This window comes from Alexandromys fortis, unplaced genomic scaffold, assembly GCF_014885135.2.
Source record: "Alexandromys fortis isolate MF-2015 unplaced genomic scaffold, M_Fortis_MF-2015_v1.1 scaffold_5, whole genome shotgun sequence".
NCBI lineage: Eukaryota > Metazoa > Chordata > Mammalia > Rodentia > Cricetidae > Alexandromys > Alexandromys fortis.
This window is the reverse complement of record NW_026067924.1, coordinates 14,545,741-14,569,446: the sequence shown is the minus strand read 5'-3', so window position 1 is coordinate 14,569,446 and position 23,706 is coordinate 14,545,741. Positions and strand designations below refer to the sequence as shown.

At 42.2% G+C, this 23,706-nt stretch overlaps 1 protein-coding gene across 4 annotated transcripts in view; it reads left to right on the top strand.

Annotated features, from left to right (window-relative positions):
- Window positions 1-23,706, top strand: part of Dcdc2 (doublecortin domain containing 2) — a 176,200-nt gene that overhangs the window by 132,728 nt on the left and 19,766 nt on the right. For all 4 annotated transcript variants that reach the window (XM_050142401.1, XM_050142403.1, XM_050142400.1 and 1 more), the window contains exon 9: window positions 20,415-20,515. In XM_050142401.1, coding sequence (XP_049998358.1) covers window positions 20,415-20,515 — 101 coding nt within the window. The remainder of the gene's footprint in view (window positions 1-20,414; window positions 20,516-23,706) is intronic.

Here is a 23,706-nt window from a genome sequence, read left to right as displayed (position 1 = left end):
CAAAGAGAACACAAACATATTTTTAAAGTCAGTATCCAAAAAAATGGTTTTATTGTTATGCAAATACATATTTAATAATAAAGCACATGTGTGTGCAAACAGCATGTGTGTGTGTTATTCTACCTTGTCCTTTTCCATTTCCATATCTACCGCTTGCCACATCCTCCGGACCACTTCTTGCAGGCCCTTTTCCTAGCTGCACATAGTCCCTTTTTCTGTGTTCTTGTCAGGTGGATTCCTTTATTTTTATTTTCCTCTACTTCCACACCTCTTCTTTTTTTTCTTCTTTTTCTCACAAGATTCCCTCTCAATATGCACATGCAAACACACAATCTAGAGTCTACATATGATTAAAAAATACCAAAATATTTGTCTTTCTAAATCTGGCTTATTTCAATTAATGTAATGATCTCTGGTTGAATCCATTTCTCTTCAGATGTCATAATTTTTCTCTATGGCAGAACAAAATTCTATTGTGCATATGTATTTCATTTTCCTTATCTATTCATTTATTGATAGACACATTTGTTGATGTGCACAAAAGGCTGATTCCATTTCTGCTCTTGTGAATAATGTAGCCATAAACATGGATGTGCAAGTATTTCTGTGGCAAGCTGACTTGGAATACTTTGAGTTTGTTGCCAGGAGTTCTGTGGCTGGGTCATATGGGAGTTCTGGTTTTAACTTTTTTTTGAAGGGAGTCTACACTGACTTCTGTAGTGATTTATACAGCATAGAACGCACATGTGAGAAAGAATAAGTACTTATTGATTAACGAATGGTCCAGATGTAAGTGAGAGGAAGCACAGCATGGGTTTCTGTGTGAAGTGCCAAGAGCGAATGCCTTGTGATGATCTGTGATCGAATAGCAAGCTGCATGAAGTCTCAGTGGTGTAGGTGACTGTGTTCTACAATCACACTAATGATGTTAAAGCAAGAAATCACTTTTTAGGACATAATTTTTTGTAATATTTATTTAGTTTGAATAAGTAGTCAGACTAAAAGTTAAAAATGAGTTTCAGTCCTCCCAAAGAGTTACAGTTCTAGAACACTGTGTGTGTGTGTGTGTGTGTGTGTGTGTGTGTGTGTGTGTAACCATAGAGGTAAAATTTCATATCTAAGGCAGTCGTGGCTGACTAGGATTAGTTATTTTACATCACTGAAATGAAGAGTTACAGGATATGCCTGATTGACATTGAGAACTATCTAAAGGAGAGACAATTAGTGTAGTCAGAATAGCGGATAAAGCCATCAGAAGCTAAGATTTAGTTTTTAGGGATCCATCTTTATATACATTTATGTCTTTCTCTAAGGGTATGCATGTGTGTGTGTGGTTTGTTTATCCAATGAGACCTCATGTTTTTCTGGCCAAGGAGAAACTTGTTCATTTATTACTTTACTTGTGTCTATTTCTAAACTGGATTGATCACATCTTATAAGTTGTTGAACATGTGATACTCACAGATTATTGCTGACATATTAATTATGTTTGTGTTACAATGAAGTGGTATGCTTACTTCCATTTTTAAAAATTAATAAAAGCCTCTGAAATCCCACAGCAGCTATGAATTTCAAAAGGTTTAAAGGGCACAGACCCGGTGGCTACTCAGGACAAGTCTCGGTGTGGGAGGAACTTCTAAACCTGCAGAGGAGACGACACTGGTAGCTTACAAAAGGAGCCTTTCTTCTAGTTGCTTTCTGTATCGTTTTCTTTGATATGACAGTATGAGCAGTGTTCCCAGCACTGGACAGATGCTCATGCATGGCCTTTCTACTTTTATGATTGCTCTAATAACTCAGATACCATATCAGTGACTTTTCTTGTCCCTGTGACAAAATACCTTACAAAAGTAACTTAAAAGACAAAAGGGGTTATTTTTGGCTCATAGTTTGAGTCAATAAAGCCCATGCAGGTGGGAAGGTATTGGTGATGGGAGCATATGATAACTGTCCACACTGCACACATAGTCAGGAAGAATAGAGAAATGAAGGCCAGTGCTGAGCTTGCTGTCTTTGTTTTCAAAAACAATCAGTTTTGTTCTTAGATATTTTCATACATACATGTATATAACAACTTCTGAATACCCGCCCATTTTGCTCTTTTATTTAGCCCGGAAGCCCAGCCTATGGGATGGTGCTGCCCACATTCAGGGTGAGCTTCAGTTAAACCTCTCTGTAAGTGCCCTCACAGCCAGGCCCAGGGGCATGTCTCCTAGTTGACCCTCAGTCCAGTCAAGTTGACTATGAAGACGAGCATGGAAGGTGCTAAGAACCAAAGATGAGCAAGAGGTAGTCTTTCTTTGAAGGCATGCACACTCAGATGGGTTAATTAACCGTTATAGTCCCTGGGTAAGGTGCTGTCTACATAGAGGCAGAGCAAGGTACAGTGGTTATATAGAGGAGGGATGGCTGACAGTGCATGGACTGGCCAGGGGACTTCCTAGAGGAGCAATGCTTGGGGACTCTTGTGTTCCCACCTTTAACAGTTGTTCTGACATCCCAGGACAATGTTCTCAAGAGGGCCTGCTAAGATCCTTCACCTTCTGACTTGTGACATCTCAAAACTTCAAGCATAGTATGCACTCCTCACATGTGTGCACATATGACACACACAACACACACACACACACACACACACACACACACACACCAATGTTTTAGCTAAAGAGAACAGAGCAGATCAGAGCGTCAATGGCTCCAATTTCATTGCCTGCTATAAAAGAAAGGGACATCCTTGTCTGATTAAAAAATGTGGCTGCGTGGTGGTGGTACATACCTTTAAGTCAGCACTCAGGAGGCAGAGGTAGGCGGATCTTTTTTTTTTTTTTTTCAAGACAGGGTTTCTCTGTAGCTTTTGGTTCCTGACCTGGAACTAGCTCTTGTAGACCAGGCTGGCCTCGAACTCACAGAGATCCTCCTGCCTCTGCCTCCTGAGTGCTGGGATTAAAGGCACGAGCCACCACCGCCTGGCTCTAGGTGGATCTTTTTGAGTTCAAGGCCAGCCTGGTCTACAGAGAAAATTCCAGAACAGCCAGGGCTACAGAGAGAAACCTTGTTTGAAAAAAACCAACCAAACAAGTGTGATAGAGCTGTTAAAAATGTCGACTCCTATTTCAGATTCCTGGACCTGAATCATGTTTCCACCACAGGCAATGAACTCACTGTCTCCAATTCTCATATATAAGGGACAGGAATGTGTGACTCCTTGGGAGAAATGTGAGCAAATGTCTGTTAGCTCCAGAGAAGGCACCACTGACAGACCAAAGAACAGCACCACCCAGGTCTAAGGTAGTAAATCAGTGAGTTTATGGGGTTACCTACAGAAGCACGAGAATGGGGTTACTTGCAGGAATGTGGGTGAATCAAAGGTAGCTGCATCATTGGAAAGTCCAGATGTGTGATAACTCAACCCTGGATTCCCTGCCTGTAGCTGAGCCCTCATGTCTTCCTCGGGGAGGGGATGGAAAGGTGCATCATCAACGACATAGATGCCAGGAGTTTGGCGAAAGGGATACAGCAGACTTGTTTATTTAGCAATGGGGAAAACACCCAGGTGCTTTAGATGGTTGATATCACATGGTCACCCCTCATTGGCTAAGCATGATCAGGACCTCTGACAGTGCCTGTTGCTAGGCCCTCAGGCAGCATCACATGGTTGCCTGTCATTGGCTAGGCATGCTCAGGACCTCTGACGTGCCAGATGGACTCCAGGTTGGCTCCTCTAGGCTTGGTAGGCCTTAACTTCCTACATACCCACCCGTTTTTATTTACTACGTGGGCACTCAGCAGGAGCCAGAGTTCTTTGCTCAGGCCTTGTTGACCCTGCCTCAGGAAGGCTCAGCAACTGGACTGTGACTGTCTTAGACCGTTTTGCAGAACAAGCTCTTGCCTGTCATTGACTACTAGCCCTCGAAGAGCATTCATTCCTGGACAGCTGCCAGGATAGGGGAGACTAAACAGTAGCCTTTGAATTACAGATAGCCAGGCATGCATAACCTCCTTCAGAAGACTGCAAGAAAGATGCCTAAGAGCCATTAACACCTGAAGAGTTGCCTTAGTTGTGGCCCACTGCTGTCAGACATGCTGCAGGAGACATTTAAAGAGAATAACAATTAACAGTACCACCCTGCCAATTAATGCATATGCGAGCATCCAGGAGGGATCAAATAGTCTTTTTATATTATGCCAAACTTTTTCAAAAGGTGTAGAGTCAAAGGCCATAACCTCTACCCTTAATAAATCAATTTGTTTGGAAGCGGGAACAGTGAGAGCAAGAAAGGGGAGTATATACATTACCTATCCTGGGTTATTCCCTCCTTGGTGGAAGCAGGCTGATCCATCTCTTACTGGGACCCATATTGCTGTCATGGCAATCTGAGGAAATACACAAGCCTACCCTCTCCTACAGGTTAGCAGTGGGCTGGTGGCTACCATTGGAGGGAGAGAGTATCTTTTCCTCTCACCAAGGGCAGGGGTGTGTTCCTTGGCAGAGATGCCCAGTGCTGGTAGGTTGTGCTGAGCCCCTTGTCATCAAAACTGAGAAAGTTCATACGGAAAAGGACCTCTGTTACATTCAGATGAGGATCTCTCCTAGCCTCTAGTGAGGAAATCCTGGCCAACAGCTCCTTAAGAGCTCTATTGGTCCTCTCCACAATGGCTTGTCCCTGTGGATTGCAGGGGATGCCAATGATATGGGAAATCTTCAAGGACACCAGAAAGTTATTGAATTGTTGAGAGGCATAGGCAAAGCCATGATCACTTTTAAATGCCCAAGCTACCCCCACAACTACCATGGCTGACTTAAGGGCCTATCAGCTTTCTTCCCAGATAGGACAAGGACATAAACAAAGGAGGAACAGGTATCTGTTATCACATGAACATATTTAAGATTCCCAAAAGGAGCACTGTGAGTAACATCCACATGCCAGGTCCTGGGATTAACCCCTGCGCATTGAGTCCTAAGGGGGCAAGAGGGGTGCAAGTGGCACATGCACAGGACAAATGCTTACACTGGAAAACGGATAATTTTGTGAGACATCTCTGCAAATTCTGTAGAGATGGAAGACACTGCTGTTGAAGAGCCCTGGCTTGCTCTAGGAGATCCATACCGCCTGTTAATATGATGGTGTCTGTGACTTCATTTCCTTGAATCAATTTTCTGGGTAATTTGGAGTGAGATATAATTTATGACAGGTACCAGGGCTTAGTCCTCTGATTTAATAGATCTTGTATGAGCATCATAGTGTTGGTAATGGGGATCAGTGAGTCTCTGAGTCAAGAAAGTCCAGCACACAAACTGTCTGTACAGCTTACTGGCGGTCAGAAAAAGTGTTAATGGGCTCAGCCTGGCACTTCACTAGAACCCTGAGGAGGGCCAATAGCTCACCCAATTGAATGGAACCGTGGTTAGGGATCACATATGTAACATCTTTGAACTTATCCAGTACACTGGATAAGAACACGATGTCTGTCTTTTCATCGATCTGAATATTATCAAAGAAAATATTGTCGTTAGTGAGGGCAGCACCCATATCCTGCAGGATGTCTCTGCCCCAGAGGTTTCTCAGTACCATAGAAACAATAGGGTGAATGGCTTCCTTATTGTTAGCAAGGTCTTTCCAATAGATTTGACGGGTGGTCAGTTTTGAATCTTGTTGGCCTCTTCCTCCACTAATGAGAGGCCCAGCTCTAAATTTCCAGTGGGGGAAGTGGAGCACCTCCATTTCTGTTAATATGGTGACATCTACCCCTGTCTCCACCAAGCCTCTAGCAGCTTGTCCATCAAGATAGATGGTCAGCATTGGGGAGAGTGGAAAATGGGCAGTGTTCAACAGATTTTTGGGTTACCAGAGCCTTCTCTTATTGGAAGGGCTGAGAAGCGGCCTGTCTGGAGTTTAAAGGGGCATGTGCTTTGGTAGATTATGATATGCAATCTTTTGCCCAATGAAATCTCTTATTGCACCTGGGACATCAGGTCCTAGGTTTTGTCTGGGGCAGTGATGCTACAGATGGCCTGGTTTGCTGCACCCCCAGAAAGATCTATCTACTTGGAGGCCCTTGAGTGTTTCACCAGCATGCTTCTATCTCTAAGGAGGGCATCCAGGGAAGCTGTGAGGGCAGCAGTGGGACTGTTGCTTGGATCAAGGTCTCTTATGGCCAGTATCTACTTATGAACCACTCTGATTGCTCTGCGGGTGGGGGCATTAAGCACTTCCCAAACCAATTGTTTGATTAACATTTCCCTAGTGGGGCCCTTGTCTACCTTCTGCTCCACTGCCTCATTGACACATGCGAGAAAATCAGTAAAAAGTTCCCGTGACTGTTGAATAAGATTGTAAAAGAAGGCTGAAGGCTCCCTGAGGGTTCATACCTGAAGAGCTTTTAAGGCCAGGTCAGAAACATATTGGTAATAAGCTTGATTGTTAATCTGTGCCTGATGGATGGGATGAATAACGTTACCTTGTCCAGTGAGCATGTCAAAGGTCACCGGAGCATCAATTAAGAGGTTCTTTCATGCTTGAACTTCTGCTTGATACCCATAAATCGATTTCCTGCTAAGAAAGGTGGCTGGCTCCAGCATAGCTTTGGGCATGTTGTTCTAGGTCAGTGCTAATGGAGAAACATTTCTTAGCTATTATCAACGTGTCTACTTGAAAATAGATACCGTCCTAAGTTTCCCAGTATTTATGTCCTCTTTTATCTAGAAGTATACAAAATATAATGATTAGATAAAAATGAATTCATACTGAACACAATGAAAACATTTAAAACTACAGAGTTTGGGGGGAAAATCCAATAAAGGATTGCTTTATTTCTTCCCCCAAAGATGAAAATAAATAAATAATTATTGCTTCTCAATTATCAAGTAAGAAAGAAACCAGGGACTGGGAGTAGTGGTATAGGCCTTTAATTTCAGCACTTGGGAGGCAGAAGCAGAGGCAGGAGAATCTCAGTGAGTTTAAGGCCAGCTTGGTCTACAAAGTGAGTTCTGGGACAGCCAGGACTATTACACAGAGAAGTCCTATCTTGAAAAAACCAAAATAAATAAATAAATAAAATAAAATAAAAGAAAGACATCACAGCATCTAAGATACCTTTCCTGAACTTTCTAAATGCCAGCCTCACTCTTGATGGGAGGAGATGGTCACAGAGGACTCCTCAATATACTGAGTGGCATGCCAGGAAACAGTACCCCCTCCCTAGGCTGCTCCTTGTTTTGGCCTGCTACTTCATGGTAATCACCTTAAAATTGACTTTGGTGGAATTATCTAAATGCATTTATCTCAGTCCATTTTAAATAAAAGTTGATGCAAGGTAGGTAATATTGCAGAAAAAGAAAACACCTCATGGAAGGATTCTGTAATCTACTAACTGACAACTGTTCCTTGTCTTTACGCATATTCAAATAAGATGCTAAATTGAATGCATTATAACTTCCACTTTATATTAAGATGGAAGATTAACTACCAATCAGAGCTAAATTATATTGTTAGGAAAGCATCAACTCTGATAAAATTTCATCCTCTCCATAAATTACCTTGGCTCTTTCATAAACACTGGAAACACAGCGATTCGTGAGCTCTAAAGCAAGTAGAAGTGCACTCATCTATGGACTGCCGATGCACATGAGTTAAAGACATGCTAATTCAGACTTAATGAGCAATCCCACTGCGTGGCCTGTGTCAGTTAGGTCGGGTGGAAGGCAGCCCCTCTCCTCGGGATGGCTGACATGCGTAGAATTGCTCATACTGCCCTTGCACCTCGAGTGAGCGCCTCATTTCACAGCAGCACCTGCCTTAAAAAGCAGTTAGTCGCTTCTATTTGGGATTACCTGAGAGACACAACTCTGGGCATGTCTGTAAGGGTGTTTTCAGAGTGTTGACTGAAGAGGAAAGGCCCACTCTGAAATTGGGTGGCACCAGGCCATAGCTGGAGGCTATGACTGAAGGGGAAGAAAGGAAAAAGAAAGAAAAGAAAACCATGACACTACCCACTGAGTGCTAGCATCTCCCTTTATTTAATTGCTTCCACATCTGCCCAGATAGAAGAAATCCCTGCTCCAGCAGCCTTGGCTACCAGCTGCTGCCACCATGATCCATACCATGGTGGATTGTATCTTCAACCATGAATGCAAGCACACCTTTCCTCCTTTAAGCTGCTTTTTGTGAGGCATTTACAACAGCCAGAAATTGAAAACAGTTTCACATTCATTCAGTCCATTTGTATAGTGGAGCTGTATTTAACCTCTGAAATCTATATTGTTCATATAATTGCATATCATTATAAGTCATTATTGAATTGCAGCCCATCACGAGAACTACTTCAACTTGCTATGATAATTTGTAACCTGCAGACAGTTTGAAAATTATGATTCCAGTTTTTCCTTAGCTTCTGTTCATTTCCCAGATTTCTAGTATGCATTTTCAACAGTCTCCTGAAGCTAAGAGTCTTCCTTCCCCATCCGAGGCGACTGCTACTGACCATTCTATGAAGGATGTATTGTCATGTATGTGGGCTGATCTGTGACTGGGGCTGTGGCCACCCTGCAAATGTCTCCTCTTTTCCTCCTGATCCCAAGCCCTCCACCTACTGTACTGGATTGCTGTGATGTAATCTATTGGAGCATGTTAGCTCAGAGTTACATGCCAATAAATATATAAAGGGATGGGTGCATCCATGAAATACAGCTCTGGTTACATTTGTCCTTTCAAGGTGAATTGCTTTGATGTAATTTGGCCATGAGTGAGTGGGGATTGAGAGTGTTTGCATTTCCTGATACACACTTGTGCATGGGGACCCAGGCTGAGCAACAGCTTTATGATGCTGAGTTGAATTCTCCAGAAGGCTACAGTCAGAAGAGATGGTGTCCAAGCCCCTTTCATCCCTCCCAGACTTCCTGGTTCTCTGAGTTAGGTTTCTCAGGTCTCTGGTCTTGAAAGAGTGTCTGTACCGTCTGTCTCTCCTTCCTCATCTCCTCTTTATACTGCATTCAATACCATCTGTTTTTCATTCCTTACTAAAATTTGTCCCACTCAGATGACCACTGGGATGCCAAAACTGGGGAGGTTTTAATACTGATGACCTCTTTTTGGATTTTCCAGAGCCTTCACGAAAGCCTTCTCTGCTCTGTCCTCTCTTGCTGTTCCTTTTAAATCTCTGGGGACTTCTGCCTACCACTTCAGTACTGAGTGGCAGAATTTGCTCTTAAGATAGCTTCTAGTCTTATCCTAAGTTCTTATCTATACAGTTGATTTTATCTACCGACTGTATTATTTTTTCAGTTAATAAATGTATTTTTTGATAACTTCATATATGAGCACTGTGTATACATCACTGCTGCCCCTCTATTTCCCTCCACAACTCCCCCTGTAGCCCCACCACTTCATGATCTCTTCTTTAAATATTAGTTTCATGTATACAAATTCACTCACATGTATGTACATATCTATTTATAACCTATTGAGTTCCATTTAGCTTTTCACATATGTACATGTGTGTAAGGCTGGCCTCTTTAGATTGGATAACCTATGTAGTGGTAGCTTGTCCCTGGAGAAGACTGATTATTCCTCAGCAGAAATTGACCACCTGTAGCTGTTCACCTAGGGGTGCAACTAGGGTGGAATTTTCCTTGTCTTTATTGGTGTGTCAACTGGTACTGTCATTATGTTGATCTTGTTAGGAAAATATATTGTTGAGAGTTCATGGGCTCAACTTCCCTGCCATATATAGAACATACTTGTTTGGTACTCCGGCTATTAGAGCCTTTCTTCCCGCCTCCCTCCTATGATTTTCCCTGTGCCATAGGTTCAGTTGGGATTAGATGTTTCAGTTGGGGTTAAATGGTCCTCAGTCATTTATTCTCTGCATTTTGACCAGTTGGAAATCTCTGTAATAGTCTCTGTCTGATGGAAAACGTCTTTTTCAGTTGAGGGATTGGGATTACACTTACAAGGATAAGTATCTAGAATACAGTTAGAAATTATGTTGATTTAAGAAAATAGCTGAAATAGGTTTTCCTTTAGAGTCTGTCGCTTCTCTGGCCATAGGTAGTTGGCTGGGTTACAGTAGCAGGCAGGAATTCACTCTTGCTGAGCAGGCCTCAAGTTCAGTTAGATGGCTTTTGGTTACCCCCAAGATAAAAGTGCGCTGTTACACCATTTTGGGTATCTTGTCACTCTGGTCATTGTTGTCATTCATAGATTTGACAGCTGGGTAGGACTACCGATTGCTTCTCTCCTTTGGCAGTCAGCATAGCCCCTTCCTATACCATGGCACCCAGTTCTCAGGGAGGCAGCTTCCAGGTCAGTACCAGATCAATCCTCCAAGTCTTGTGCCCAAGGTATGTGGCGTCATCGGCAATAGGGTTTTACCTTCAGGTTCCAGAAGGCAATCAAGGGAAATAGCCAAAATTTATAGCTATTTTCTCTTTGAAATCTCTTAGATCTCTTGATTATGGCTTTTTCAGCCCTCTTAGTTTTCTTTATCTTTTCTCTCTCCCTTTCTATCAGTGTCTCCCTCTTCTCTCTCCAGATAAAGTCTCCCTTCTTTTTTCCTATTTTTCCTTTTTATAGCTCCTGTTTCTTACTGTCTCCTGGACAAGCCTTTTCCCCATCTCCAGGTGGTCCCAAGGCGGAGGATGCTGCTTGCTAAAATTCCAGAGAACCTTTTCCACGAGATTCAGGTGCCAGTGCGCTGGCTTCTGCTTTCACTTTTAGGAGCAGTTGTTTGCATAACAGGGAGTTTTCTGCTTATGCGGGCCCTTGGGGAAATATATTCATGTTCCAGAGAGAAAATTTTGAAGACGGGGCTCTTGGCCTTAAAGGAGAGTCACGGTAGGAGGAGTTTTCCCTGTGCTTCAAAGACTGTGGTACCAATAGGGTAGATTGTGAGAAATTTCTTGCTCAGCTCTAGATACAAGATATCACAAGTATATCCATTGTCCTATACTGGAGTCTATATAGAGGGAATAGGAATAGTGTGGGTTGATAAAAAAAAGAATGAGACACCAGAATCTTCCTTTCTGGGAGCATATGGAAACAATAGGTCCCCTGCTATAAAACTGGGGAACTGAAAAATGCTGAAATCAGCCAGTTAAATGCTTATTTTGAGATATTTTGTAAAGCTTGCATTTTAGAAAATATCAAATGATTCTACATGTAACTTGGTGAAAGTAAAAATAGTTTCAGACTGTCTAACCCATCAGCAATCAGTCTGAACACAGGCTGTAAAAATAAAAGGTCCTATACTTTACAGACCCTGAGAAATTTGTAACTTTCTGGTTTGACAGATGCTTGTAGGCAGAGTGTTTTGTTGGGACCATCGATTCCCCAAATAACCACACAGAGACTTATTATTAATTATAAATACTCAGTTGATAGCTTAGGTTTGCTACTAACTTGCTCTTTCAACTTAACTTAGCCTATATTTCTTATCTACGCTCTACCATGTGGTGGTACCTTTTTCAGCATGTTCATCTGCTTTCTCTGCAACTGGATGGTTACTCCACCCTCTTCTTCCCAGCATTCTCTGTTTGTCTTTCCTACCAAACCTCTTCCTGCCTAGCTATTGACCAGTGAGCTCTTTATCCCCCTCTTCTTTCGCCCTCTCCACTTGATCTTCCCATTCTTGTCTTTTTTGCCCCATTTATCTGTAACTATCTATTCTATTTCCCTTTCCTATATAAAACTTATATAGTTATAAAGCAATATATCACAAATTGTATGTGTTAGAAATATGTGCTTTGATTTTATACTCTGAAGAAAACTTCTGACTTTGAGGAAAACATAAAAAAAATCTATATCTAAAAAGAACAAAATATAAATGCAGACATAAGAACAAAATTACCCATGTTTTAGAGAAATCAATGATAATAATCTTTTGCCTTCTATCTACACTCAGGAAATTTTGTTACATTTATTTAAAGTTAAGACAAAATGCATGTGTTTAAAATAAATTCTATGCAAATATTTGATAGTCAAATCTGTACATGATTTCATAGCTGATGATAGCTAATACCCTGTAGTGGGAGTCGGAGAGCAGAAAGACGCCAGCTATTTCAGGCTAGAGATATAAAAGCACAGCCTGTGTAAGTGTGTGAAGTTATTTTCATGTAACTTTATAAATTGCTGAAGGAAACTAGGACTTGCAATGTTCGTGTCTTGTGGAGAGTTTGGGCTTCAGTTGCCATGAAACACACTGAGAGATTCGTGACTGAAAACATTCAGTTCTGTTCCTGTCCAAGTGGATGTTCTCAGAACATTGGCTGTCCTTGTGATGAGATGTTAATTTGGTGTGTGTGTGCTGGTGCCTATCTGTGTACACGTGAGTGAGTCATGAGGGGTGCATGACCTCTGTAAGGGTCTGATGAGAGCTGGCTGACCTCCATAAGGGAGCGCTATTCTACATGTTTCTTCCTTTCTGCTTCCGTGTTTGCTAGCCCTCCCAGGGACTCTCTTCTCCTGGACCACCTCCCTGCATGTGCTTTAATTTTCAGTACATGTTGTGATGTCAGCAATCTGTGTCTATGAAGAACCATATGGAAATTTAGTATATTTAACATATACAGGTACTTACCCTAATATTAAGTGGACAGAAACTGCTTTTGTTTCATCTTCTGAAACCTTGTTTAAACTCTGACTCTGTTGACTGATGTGATGCATAGACTGTTTATTAGAAATGGGTCGACATTCTCTTCTTAGAGTGTTGTTTTATGTATTCAAAGTCAGAAACTCTTCTTCCCCTACATTGTCTCAATAATCTGTTAGGTTTAATAAGCTGTATTTTAAACTTAAAACCTTATTTTAAATTTAACATTTTATCAGGTGATCATAGTAGTATATTGGAAAAAGTATCTACAGCTATCAGAATTTTCTTCACATAGCTTTTAGTTAACAAATAAAGTTTTCATATAATATTTAGGACTGACCATGAGAATACTATTTTTTTCTAATTCATCCTGATGTTTGATTTGTCTTCAGCATTAAATTGTGAAGTATATAAAACTACTTGAGAATAATTTTAAACAACTCTGTTGATAGGCCAAGGAGATGGCTCTATGGGTATGAATGTTTCTTGCAAAAGTAGATACGGGTTCAAATTGCTAGTGCTCACATAAGGAACTGAATATAGCTGTGCACATCTGTAACCTCAGCACTGTTTGAAGAGCCTTGAGAGATCCCGTTTCCTGTTTCAGGGAGAAAGTGATAGAATAGATCTCCCTCTGACTGCCTACAGGCTCGTGTGTGCTTATCTATACATTCATGTGCACATTGTCCACCTCTCTCTCTCTCTCTCTCTCTCTCTCTCTCTCTCTCTCTCTCTCTCTCTCTCTCTGTGTGTGTGTGTGTGTGTGTGTGTGTGTGTGAGAGAGAGAGAGAGAGAGAGAGAGAGAGAGAGAGAGAGAGAGAGGAGAATGAGTAAATAAATAGGTATGTATGTGAAAAACAGTTTGGTTGAGAAAAGATTGTTGCCATGGAGGGACTGATTGTCACCAGTTACAGGACTGAATCATAGCTTATCAATTATTTGATCACCTTTCTTTTAATCTGAGGATGGTAATGAGCTGAAATTCAAGGTCCTTGGAGTCAGAGCAGCTTTTGTCTCAGCTGTGGCCACTGGAAGCTTGGGAGTCATCAGGGTTCCTTTTCCATTTCAGCAGGAGAAACAGATTCATATTTATTTTGAACAGCACAGCCATGAGATGAGATGCCTTCCCTACCTCAGCAGCTCTGTTTTTGTATTTTAGGCAATAAAACTCATAAGAGATAAGTGAAAAATAATTGAGGAGCATTTTTATTTTTCCTGGAGTGTTTGTTATTGCTGTACAGTGTAATATGCACTAAAATGCCCATTCATGATACAAAGAGAAAAGATGCGAGCTGGACTCGGGTGTAGTGTGCATCCAAGCATTGAATTCAATCCTCGGTGTTGTAATTGAATGAGAGCAGTATTGTGTATCCAGTTCATCCTTGCTCCTTAGTTTCTCAGCAAACAGCTTTGATTACAAAGGTTTCAGGCAGAGGAAGCATTAAAATATTGGATCCCTTTATTCTGGCAGTTGTTTGTGTTGGGGGATGGTGGTGAAGACATTTGCATGCTGTAGGGGAGGAAGAGAGACAGATAATAACTGCTCTGGGAGAAAAAAAACAAAAGACCAGTGGAAAGGATTTTTTGCCCACGGTCTTCTTGGCAAGAAATGGAGAAGGAGTCTGAGTCTCCCGTGTTTGTCTTTGTGCAGCAGGTTTCTGCTGGAGTTGGAAGGGGGTTGTTTTTTTCTGGACCATTATAATTGGACCTGTAATGTTTTAGCTACTTCTGACTGCTATAACAAATGACCCATAGTTGTCCCAAAACAACACCAAGAGTGTAGCTCTAGGAGCCAGACTTCCAACACAGACTCAAAATCAAAGGAAGAATTGTGTCCTGACTGTTCTGGTTCCCAGAGGCAGTATCCTTTGCTAAGGATTCCCTTCTGTTTTCACAGCCAGTGATGGCACCAGGTCCTGTCTAACTTTCTTCCCCTTTCTCTGGCTCCCTTTTCACTTTCAGGCACCACTATAACTGGATCACATCAACCTTAGCTGGTGAACCCTTACTTCTCTGTTCTATGTGGTATAAGGTGGCCACAATTTCCTAGTCTTCTGATGTGGGCATCTCTGGCACACTACTATTTAGGCTGCCACACATAAGCAGTTCATCCATATCAATCTAGGTTGTGCTTCAGTTCCCTTGTTCCCCTAGTGCTTTTGTTCTTCCACCCCATTTCTATTCAAACACTATACTGCCAAGTGTGGCTAGCTTGGCTCAAAGGTCCTACAAAAACAGAGACTGAAATGAATGTGTTTATAAACCGTTGGCTCCTCAGTTATGTAAATATGCCTGTGTCCAGCCACTTTCTGATGTCCCTGTGCTGGGTTCTGTTCATTTGCTGGAGGCAATAGAGAACAAGGTGGACACATCCCTGCTCTCTGCTTTGGGAGGAAGTGATGGGCAGAAAATTACCAAGCAAATGAGCACCAGGCAGAGGAGGACAATGGGACACTGAATGAGTGTTGGCTGCTGACACTGGGATGAAGAATGGTTTTATTAGAACTGAATGGCAAGGAGTAGCTAATCATGTGAAAATGGCAGAGGGTGTGGGAAGTAAAAAAGCTGCATTAGAGCTGGTACCCAAAGCCTTTAATCCCAGCACTCAGGAAACAGAGGTAGGTGGATCTCTGTGAGTTTGAGGCCAGTCTGGTCTACAGGAGCTAGTTCCAGGACAGCTAGGACTGTTACACAGAGAAACCCTGTCTTGAAAGACCAAAACCAAACCAAATCAAACCAAGCCAAAACAACAAAACAAAGAAACAAAAATCTGCTTGATTTAAGTTGTGTTTCTGTTAGGAACAGAGCGAAGGTCAGTGTAAGTGGATGTACAGGAAGGGGAGAAGTGTACTGCTCAATCCCAGTTCCTTATGTCGTGTGAAGAACTTGTGTTCTAAGGCATGATGGAAAGATATCGGAGGGTTTCTAGGCTTTGGGATGAATTAGATAGTGTGTGTGTGTGTGTGTGTGTGTGTGTGTGTGTGTGTGTGTGTGCATATGGTGTGTAGAGGCCGGAGACTGACTTCTAGTATCTTCCTCAATCATTTTCCACCTTTCCACCTTGTCTTTTGAGACAGGCTCTCTCACTGAACCTGGAGTCGGCTCTCTGATTTGGCTAACTGGCTGGGCAGTCAGCCCCAGGCATCCTCTTGTATCTGCTACATCTGGCTGTTGCCTCCTCCTCCTCTTTTTAACATGGGTGCTGGAGTTTGATTCATATCCTCATGCTTGTATAGACTGAGCCATGCATTTAGCTCAAATTAGATAATTTTTATTTTATTCTTTTAATCAAAATTGTATTTTGGAAAACTTGTAAAAAATGCAGTGAGAGGGGGCTGGAGAGATGGCTCAGTGGTTAAGAGCATTGCCTGCTCTTCCGAAGGTTCTGAGTTCAATTCCTGGCAACCACATGGTGGCTCACAACCATCTGTAATAAGGTCTGGTGCCCTTTTCTGGCCTGCAAACATACACACAGACAGAACACTGTATACATAATAAATAAATAAATATTAAAAAACTTAAAAAGTATTTTAAAAAAAATGCAGTGAGATCAGCCAAACTGAAAGTCTTACAGATGTCAGTGAACATCTGTATAGACAGAATAGCCATTCTGAAGCCATGGGGCTTCACTTTGGATTATAATCTTTCACCATCATTTACATTGTTATGTACTTATCAACCCTCCCCCCTACATACAAGAGACAAAAATGGCAGAGTTAAAACTAGAAAGTCCCTTTATTTCCCCTTGGATGACACTTGTCTTTACCTGCATTCCCTTTCTGTCGTGAAATGTTGCTTCCCTCTTTTGGAAGCTTGCACGGTGCCTTCTGGTACTATGAACTCTAGTCCTCAGGACTCTGCCCAGGAGCTTCAGAAAGGATTCTCATACCTGGCATTAGGGTTTTTGTTGGGGGAACATTGTCAGCACAGATAGGAAGAGTTAATTTAAACTGTGAGGAGAATAACTGTACAAGTGATTTGAGGGAGAAACAGTGTGAGGGGAACTTTAATTTGGAAGAGGTAGGGAGATAAATACAGGAGAAAGGCACAGGGGTTAAATTAGCAGTAAAGATATCTGAAAAATCAGAAGGCATTATATTATTGTCTGTCTACTGAAAATTACATAGAACATATATAAGTAAAAAAATACATATGTGTTTACTTTTGGACACCAGATGGACTCCTGATCTTGGTGACAGGCATATTTACATTGAAATTCTATTGTAGATAACATTTTTAAGTTATGGCAAGAAATTGATGCTTACATTGTACTTGGTATTGTCAGTCCAGCTTGACAAACATTTTCTCAAAACCTGCTCCAAGGCAGCCACTGTGGCAGGCATAGCACTCACCAACACAAAAGCTGTGGTCTGCACCCAAAGGACTTGTAGAGCAGCAAGAGCAAGACAGAGCAAGTAATAGAGGTTGATAAGTTAGCAATGATTCATGAATAAACAAAGACAGCGAGATAACGAGTGCTGGGAGGAAATGGCTGGTTTTGTTTGGCTGCGTGGTTGGTGATGAAACTGGAGGTGATCTTTATAGAGTATTAATATTGAATGTGATTTGAACTGAGGGTTACACTCCCCCCAGAACTTCTGCGAGGTCAAGAGAGGGAACATAGTGTAGACATGATGATGTTGGCATGGTCTGTGACAACACAGGGCACACATTCTTAGCATACATTGCTTAGGGCGGGAGATGAAGATGTAGATGGAGCCGAGACTCTGTCAATGAAGTAGGAAGTAGGAGAGGTGCATGATGTGTGGGCCACGATACAGGATGCTCCTGTGGGCATCATTACTCACATGGTAAGAGATGGGAGTCAAAGGAGCTAGGAAGGTGAGATTGCTATAAGCAAGAGGTAGGAGGGTTATCCAATAAGATTATGAGGAGGCAGATGATATAACTGTGTCTAAATCAGGAAGCCAGTATGCAAAGAGGCTAGTGTGGAAAGGAAGAACTAAATGCCCAAGAGGTGTCTGGAGCAGCTGTACATGAGGTGGGCACATCAAGCAGGACGGGAGGCGATGTGTGTGTGTGTGTGTGTGTGTGTGTGTGTGTGTGTGAGAGAGAGAGAGAGAGAGAGAGAGAGAGAGAGAGAGAGAGAGAGAGAGGAGAGAGAGTGTNTGAGAGAGAGAGAGAGAGAGAGAGAGAGAGAGAGAGAGAGAGAGAGAGAGGAGAGAGAGTGTGTGTGTGTGTAAACCTAAGGCTTGTTTCCACCTTATTTTCAATAAATGCTCACTGAACGTAACTGTGTACAGTGCTCCATCTTACTCTTGGAAACAGGCATTCAGAAGACAGATATCTGCTTCTGCTGTGCACATGGAGAAGGAGGTAGTCCTTACCTCTAGAATCTCCCTCCTCCAGAGGCTGCAGGACCCTCTTCCTGCCTCCAGAGTGGCAATTCTTCATTTGTCTCATGCAGTTACACATCAATCAACTTCTTACAATGTGCCCCATCCATTCAAAAATCCAATCTGTAGTATTTGGTAGTGTCTATTAGCACAGCGCCATCATCTTTTAATATTTTCAAGTAGCATTTAATGGCTTGATAAATGCTCATGATATAATTTTAAAGTAGATAGTGGCTTATAAATCTCAAGTTTTATTTGTATGTGTGTGAGAGAGTGAGGGAGATGAAGAAAAGGAAGAGGAGTAAAAGGAGGAGGAGAGGAAGTTGTAAAAATGTTGGGACATCTGTCTCTGGGCCATGAGATATTGAAAGGGTGTTTATTTCCTTCATTTTCTAACTTTTCTAAATTGTGAACATCTTATATCAAAATGAGTAACAAGACTACTTTTGAAAGCCGTGATTTCTCTAAGAATGAAGGGTATCACCACCTCAACCTTAGCATTTATAGTGAGAATGGATTGGCATCCCAGTGGGTTGCTCCTTATAGCTCTGGTTTCTTTTGACTGTGATGAACTTTCACCTTTTACTCCACTCCAACCCCCCTTCCCTGAAGCTAGTGGGCATAGCTTTCAGTATCTCCCCTCATTGAACAATGAGCCCCAGCCCAGGTCAGCACCTCCATGGTTGTACGCTCTGTGTGTCTCTCTCATCCCAAGGTGGCTCTGGCTGACTTGTCTTTCTGCTGGCTGTTCTCAAGACTGACACTTGCTGTCCAAGGACCATTTCAATTTGACATTATTGGTTTCAAGACAGTACCATGTATGTCCCAGGCTGGCCTAAATTTGTCTGATCTATCTGCCTCCACCTTCTGAGTGCTGGGATTACCAGGGTGCATTACTTTGACAAGTTTATGCTTGTTGGGTTGGAGCCCATGACTTATACACAATAGGCAAGCACTCCACTGAGCTACATCCCAGCCTCACTTATTATTAATGAATGTGCTGTTTCTGTCTAGTGGGACACCTTTTCTAAAGTACATCTGTTGACAATTTGTTGCTCTGCTTGACAGAGGTAGACACAGTGACTGTGAGTTCTGAGAACACGTTCTGTTGTTATAATAAATTATAGAGCATCCCGTGTTGTCTGTTTGTAAAGAAGCCCAGTAAGTCATAGCTACAGTCTGTGTGTCTGTCATCTAAGAAAGGAATGTGAATTGTGCCTGAGTTTCCATCCCTCCTCACTTCTCTTCCTTCCCCATGTCTTTCCCTGGCTCTGTCATCTCCAGTTTTCCTACATTCTGCTATAATTCTACCTATGAGACCCCAGGCCTCGGAGCAGCTTGTGGAGGTTAGTTTCTCTCTGGTTGTTGGGCTGTAAGCAGTCATAGGGAACAGATGACATCTGTGAGTGCTCTACCACTGTCCTATGTCCCAGCCCGGGTGCTGCATCTCATTCATATGTTGTTCCTCAACAAATGTAAACCTATGTTTTGTGTGTAGTTAAGGTTGACCTTGGAACTTCAGTAATGTTTCCTGTTGTGTGGCATATATTAAGTAATTTTTCTAGCAAACATGCCCCTGTTACAGAAATAGAAATGACCTGAAGAGAAGTTTCTACATTGTAGGGGTAATCAATCCTGGAGTAGACTATCAGCAAAGAAGGTAAAACTCCATATCTGGAGAGCCTGAAAAATTGAAACAGAGCAGATGTCCATGAGGGTGGCTGCAGCACTAGATCTGTCTGGAAGCAAATAGACAGACAGAATGACAGAAGGCTCTGGGATTTGATTATTGGCCTGGAGAAGGGAAGGATGAGGGGAGACATTGAAAATCCTTCAAATACAGAAAATGGAGACTGCTGCTTTGCAGGAGGAAGCAAGTTGAAGGAGCTTAGCCTAAATCCCTAGGGGCATAGGTCTTTTCTGTTGTCAAGGGCGTAAAGCCACCAGTTGTGAAATTCTTGTAGAAATCTGCAAAACTAAACTATGTTTATTGTCTGGAGGGATGCAGGAAGTCTACTGCTATGAGCTTGTTGCAATAAAAATATGTTTCACTGCTCTGAATAGAGAGAATTGTTTGCCTATATTCTATTGAATGCATAGCATTCTCCAGGGAAATGGAAACTCTCGTGTTTTGTAAAGCAGGGAGCATTGTCACTGATTGCTGGCTAGGAGGACTGGAGTCTAGCCAGGAGCCCTTTCCATCTCAGGACACTGGTGCTCCCAGTCAGCAATATAAGAGCAGGCATTCCAGCAGAGCTCTGCTCGCCCAAGATAGCCTTATTGGGGCCACTGGACCTCTTCTCAGTTAAACAGAAGACTTGGAGGTCAGCACATTTAAGTACTTGCTGTGAAAGAGGAAATGAATCTATATATTTATTTCCCTTCTGGCATTTCACTGTAATGTCAGCTTTCAGCCACACGATGTCACGATTGGATTTTGATTTTTTTTTTCACCTGTGTTTGGCTTGGCAGATGAAGGCATTTTCAAAGCAGGAACAGAGAGATCTGAAACGAGGGGGGCAGCAGAAGTCCAAGAGGATGAAGACACACAAGTTGAGGTTCCTGTGGACCAGGTAATCCTCACACCTCTAAGTACTCACGGAAACTGGAACCACAACTTTGGTTCCCTCATGAGCTCAGGTGCCGAGGGGACACATGATCTTCGGCGTATAACTCGGCACCCCCAGTTCTTCCCAGTACCCCTCCAGAGAATATCCACCTGTCTCTCTTTAATGTGAAAATAGTGTGTTTTTAATAAGCAGGAGAAACAAGAGGGAGCTCCATGTAAGCCACAAGCTCACAGAAAAAGTCTGATTTTAAAAAAGGAGCCTTGGCTGGGATTTTTAAACTGGGAAAAAAAGAAGTGTTTTTATAATGCCATGATATTCTCTTCTTTGGGGTCTTTGAAATTTTTGTGGTTAGTTGTTTTTGTTTGTTTGTTTGTTGTGTGTGTGTTTTAAAGAATTGTCATATAAATACAACTCAAATGTTTCCTGTGTGTGTAGTAATTTCCTTTCCTAGGCCAGGAGAACAATGTACTCATTTGTGTTTCAGAAAGATGTGTTAACAGAAGAAATTAAGCCATGTTAATTCTGGCTAAATGTAAGAAGTAAGCCAGTTACCTATGTGTTCCTGTGTGTGTGAATCTGAGTGTGTGTAGGTCAGAAGTAGGCATCAAGCATCTTCCTCAGTTGTTCTATATTTTATTTCTGAGATGGGGTTTCTCACTAATCCTGGAGCTCACTGACTTGACTAGACTAGCTGGCTGGTAAGTCCCTGGGACCCATGCAGCTACCTTTTCAACATCAGGTTAAAGATGTGTGCTATGCCTGGCTCTCATGTGGCTTCTGGACATCTGAAATTAGGTCCTCATGCTTGATAGCAGGCTCTTTACCCACTGAGCCATCTCCCTAGACCCTATCACACTTTGTTTTTCATAAAGTGATTCTTTATTAAATATGATTAGCATTATAGGGATTATAGGGTATTTTTCTTCACTTTCTTAATTTTTATACTGAAAGTCTTTGGAGAGTTCATATTGATGAAACAATGAACGTTTGAAGGCCCCACTGTGTGTGCCAACGTGTTTACACCTGTATTCTAAAGGAGAGGATAATACAATCGAAGCCTGATTAACCAAACTGTTGACCCTGGTACCCTCTGCTGTACAGATTATGTTATTCTGGTGCTTTTAGGCTTCATGCCATATTGGAATAGTTTGGAGAACTTTAAAACAAAATACTTGAAAAGATTCTATTACACTTTTTAATACATTCATGGCAATTCTATCTGGAGGGTTGGGGCTTAGTGCTAGACTCTGGAGGAAGGGAGAGATGACTAGGAATTTCCATGCATCTGTGACTATTATGTGCTATTTCCTTTTCTGAAAGCAAATTTCACAACAGGGCAGATCCACAAGTGATCTCCCCACACGTTTGTCTTAGCAGGGCAGCAGCGCGACTGATGCTTGATTATTCCACCATACTTTATGCACACACCGTCTTCCCTATGAAAAGCTCCATGTGCTAAAATTCACAGATTTCAAAAATCCAATTTATTTTCTAGGATTGCTCTCACTAATAATTTTTCATAAACCCAGTTATAGTTATTTTTTCCCCTGGGAGAAAACAGAATTTTAATTCTACTATGAAACCATAATTAAATATTGTATTTTCAGACAAAGGAGAGTAATCATGTATGTATAAAACTTATTAGTTGTAGAAGCCAAGACTAATTTATATTCTAAAGTCAGAGAACACCATAGCATCCCGGTAAAGGAAATGTCTCTCCACTGATCACTTCTGAAGCAGCGTGTGCAGTGGTGAGAGGCATCTGTTTACTTAGGTGCTTTCTGATTTGGAGGAAGGGGCATGGGAGGGAGAATGGATGTATGATGTCACTAGATTAGCCTTGCATCTGCAGTGCTCGGTTTCTTATGGGCTGTGTGGAGATAACTGAATAAAATACAGCAGGGCAGGAGTTACAGAGAAACCGCAAATGCTGGATGAGAATGGCACCAGCAGCACACAGACCGGCTTGGAGGAACGAAAGCACACGGCAGAGGCTCCCCCTTGCTTCCTTCCGCTCCTTTCCATTCCACTCAGCGCTGGGATCCTCAGGCTCATTGGCTCCATGCTGGGCACCAGGTTCTGGGGGCTGGTCTCAGAGCCACTTCAGTGTCCTAAGTAGCCGTGGTCTTAGTATTTGTGAAACCAGCGAGGGTGTGGAGAGATGCATTAGCTCCATAACAATGAGAACAGCTCTAAAGAAGACAACCTGCATGGTCTGCATTTAATAGCAGCCGCCTTTTATCAGGTACACGCTGAAGGCCAGGAACTGCATGATTCTTAAGTGACAACCTGACAGGCAGGCCTTCCTTACTATCCTCACATTCCGTGCATACATATACATATGTAAACACACACACATATACATACATACATATGTATACACATACATGTAAGTGTATGTATGTGTTTGTTCTGTTTTCACCATGTAGACCCCAGGGACTGAGGTCTTCAGGCTTGGCAGCAGTCACCTTTACCCGCAGCCTTCTCACTGGACCTGAATGTTTTCTCAAGATGTTTGTATAATGAATGGCCTTGGAGAGCAAAGGCAGTGATTTCCTCAGTGGAGGCAGTTTTGTCTCTAGAGAGATATTTGGCTATTTGTGGGGATGCTTGTTGTCAAAACTTAGTGAGTTTGTTGGATCTAGTGAGTCATGGCCAACAGTGCCACTAATTACCTCTAATGAACATAAGAACCCTCCCCAACAAAAATTATGTGACCCATAATGCCAACAGTGACGAGAGGCCCGGTCTGTTTATTGTCCTCTAATAATAAAGGAAATGGCTCCTTGTGGTTCAAAACCAGGACGGTTTACTACCCATTATAAAGATTTAATGCTATTGATTCTCATACTTAAGATTGGCTGAGAAGGCAAATTTTTATGCAATGTGTATATATATTCATAATAAAAGTAATGAAAAAGATCTGGGCTCCCCAAGCCTGGAGCTCTGTTTCTGACAGGCAAACCACAGAGGTTATTCTGTAGCCCTTTCCCATGTGGTAAACATGGGAAACACTCTGACTGTTTTTGACCGTTGCATCTATGAAGCTCTGGAAGATTAGTGTATTTGCCGCACAGGCGGCAGACCCGCAGTTTGTCATGCCCTTCTGTCTCCAGCATATGTGCTCGTGGAGGGCGTGCTGTGGGCTCGTGTATCCATGTTATGGCGAATTTCAGCCAAGAGTCAGAGTTCTG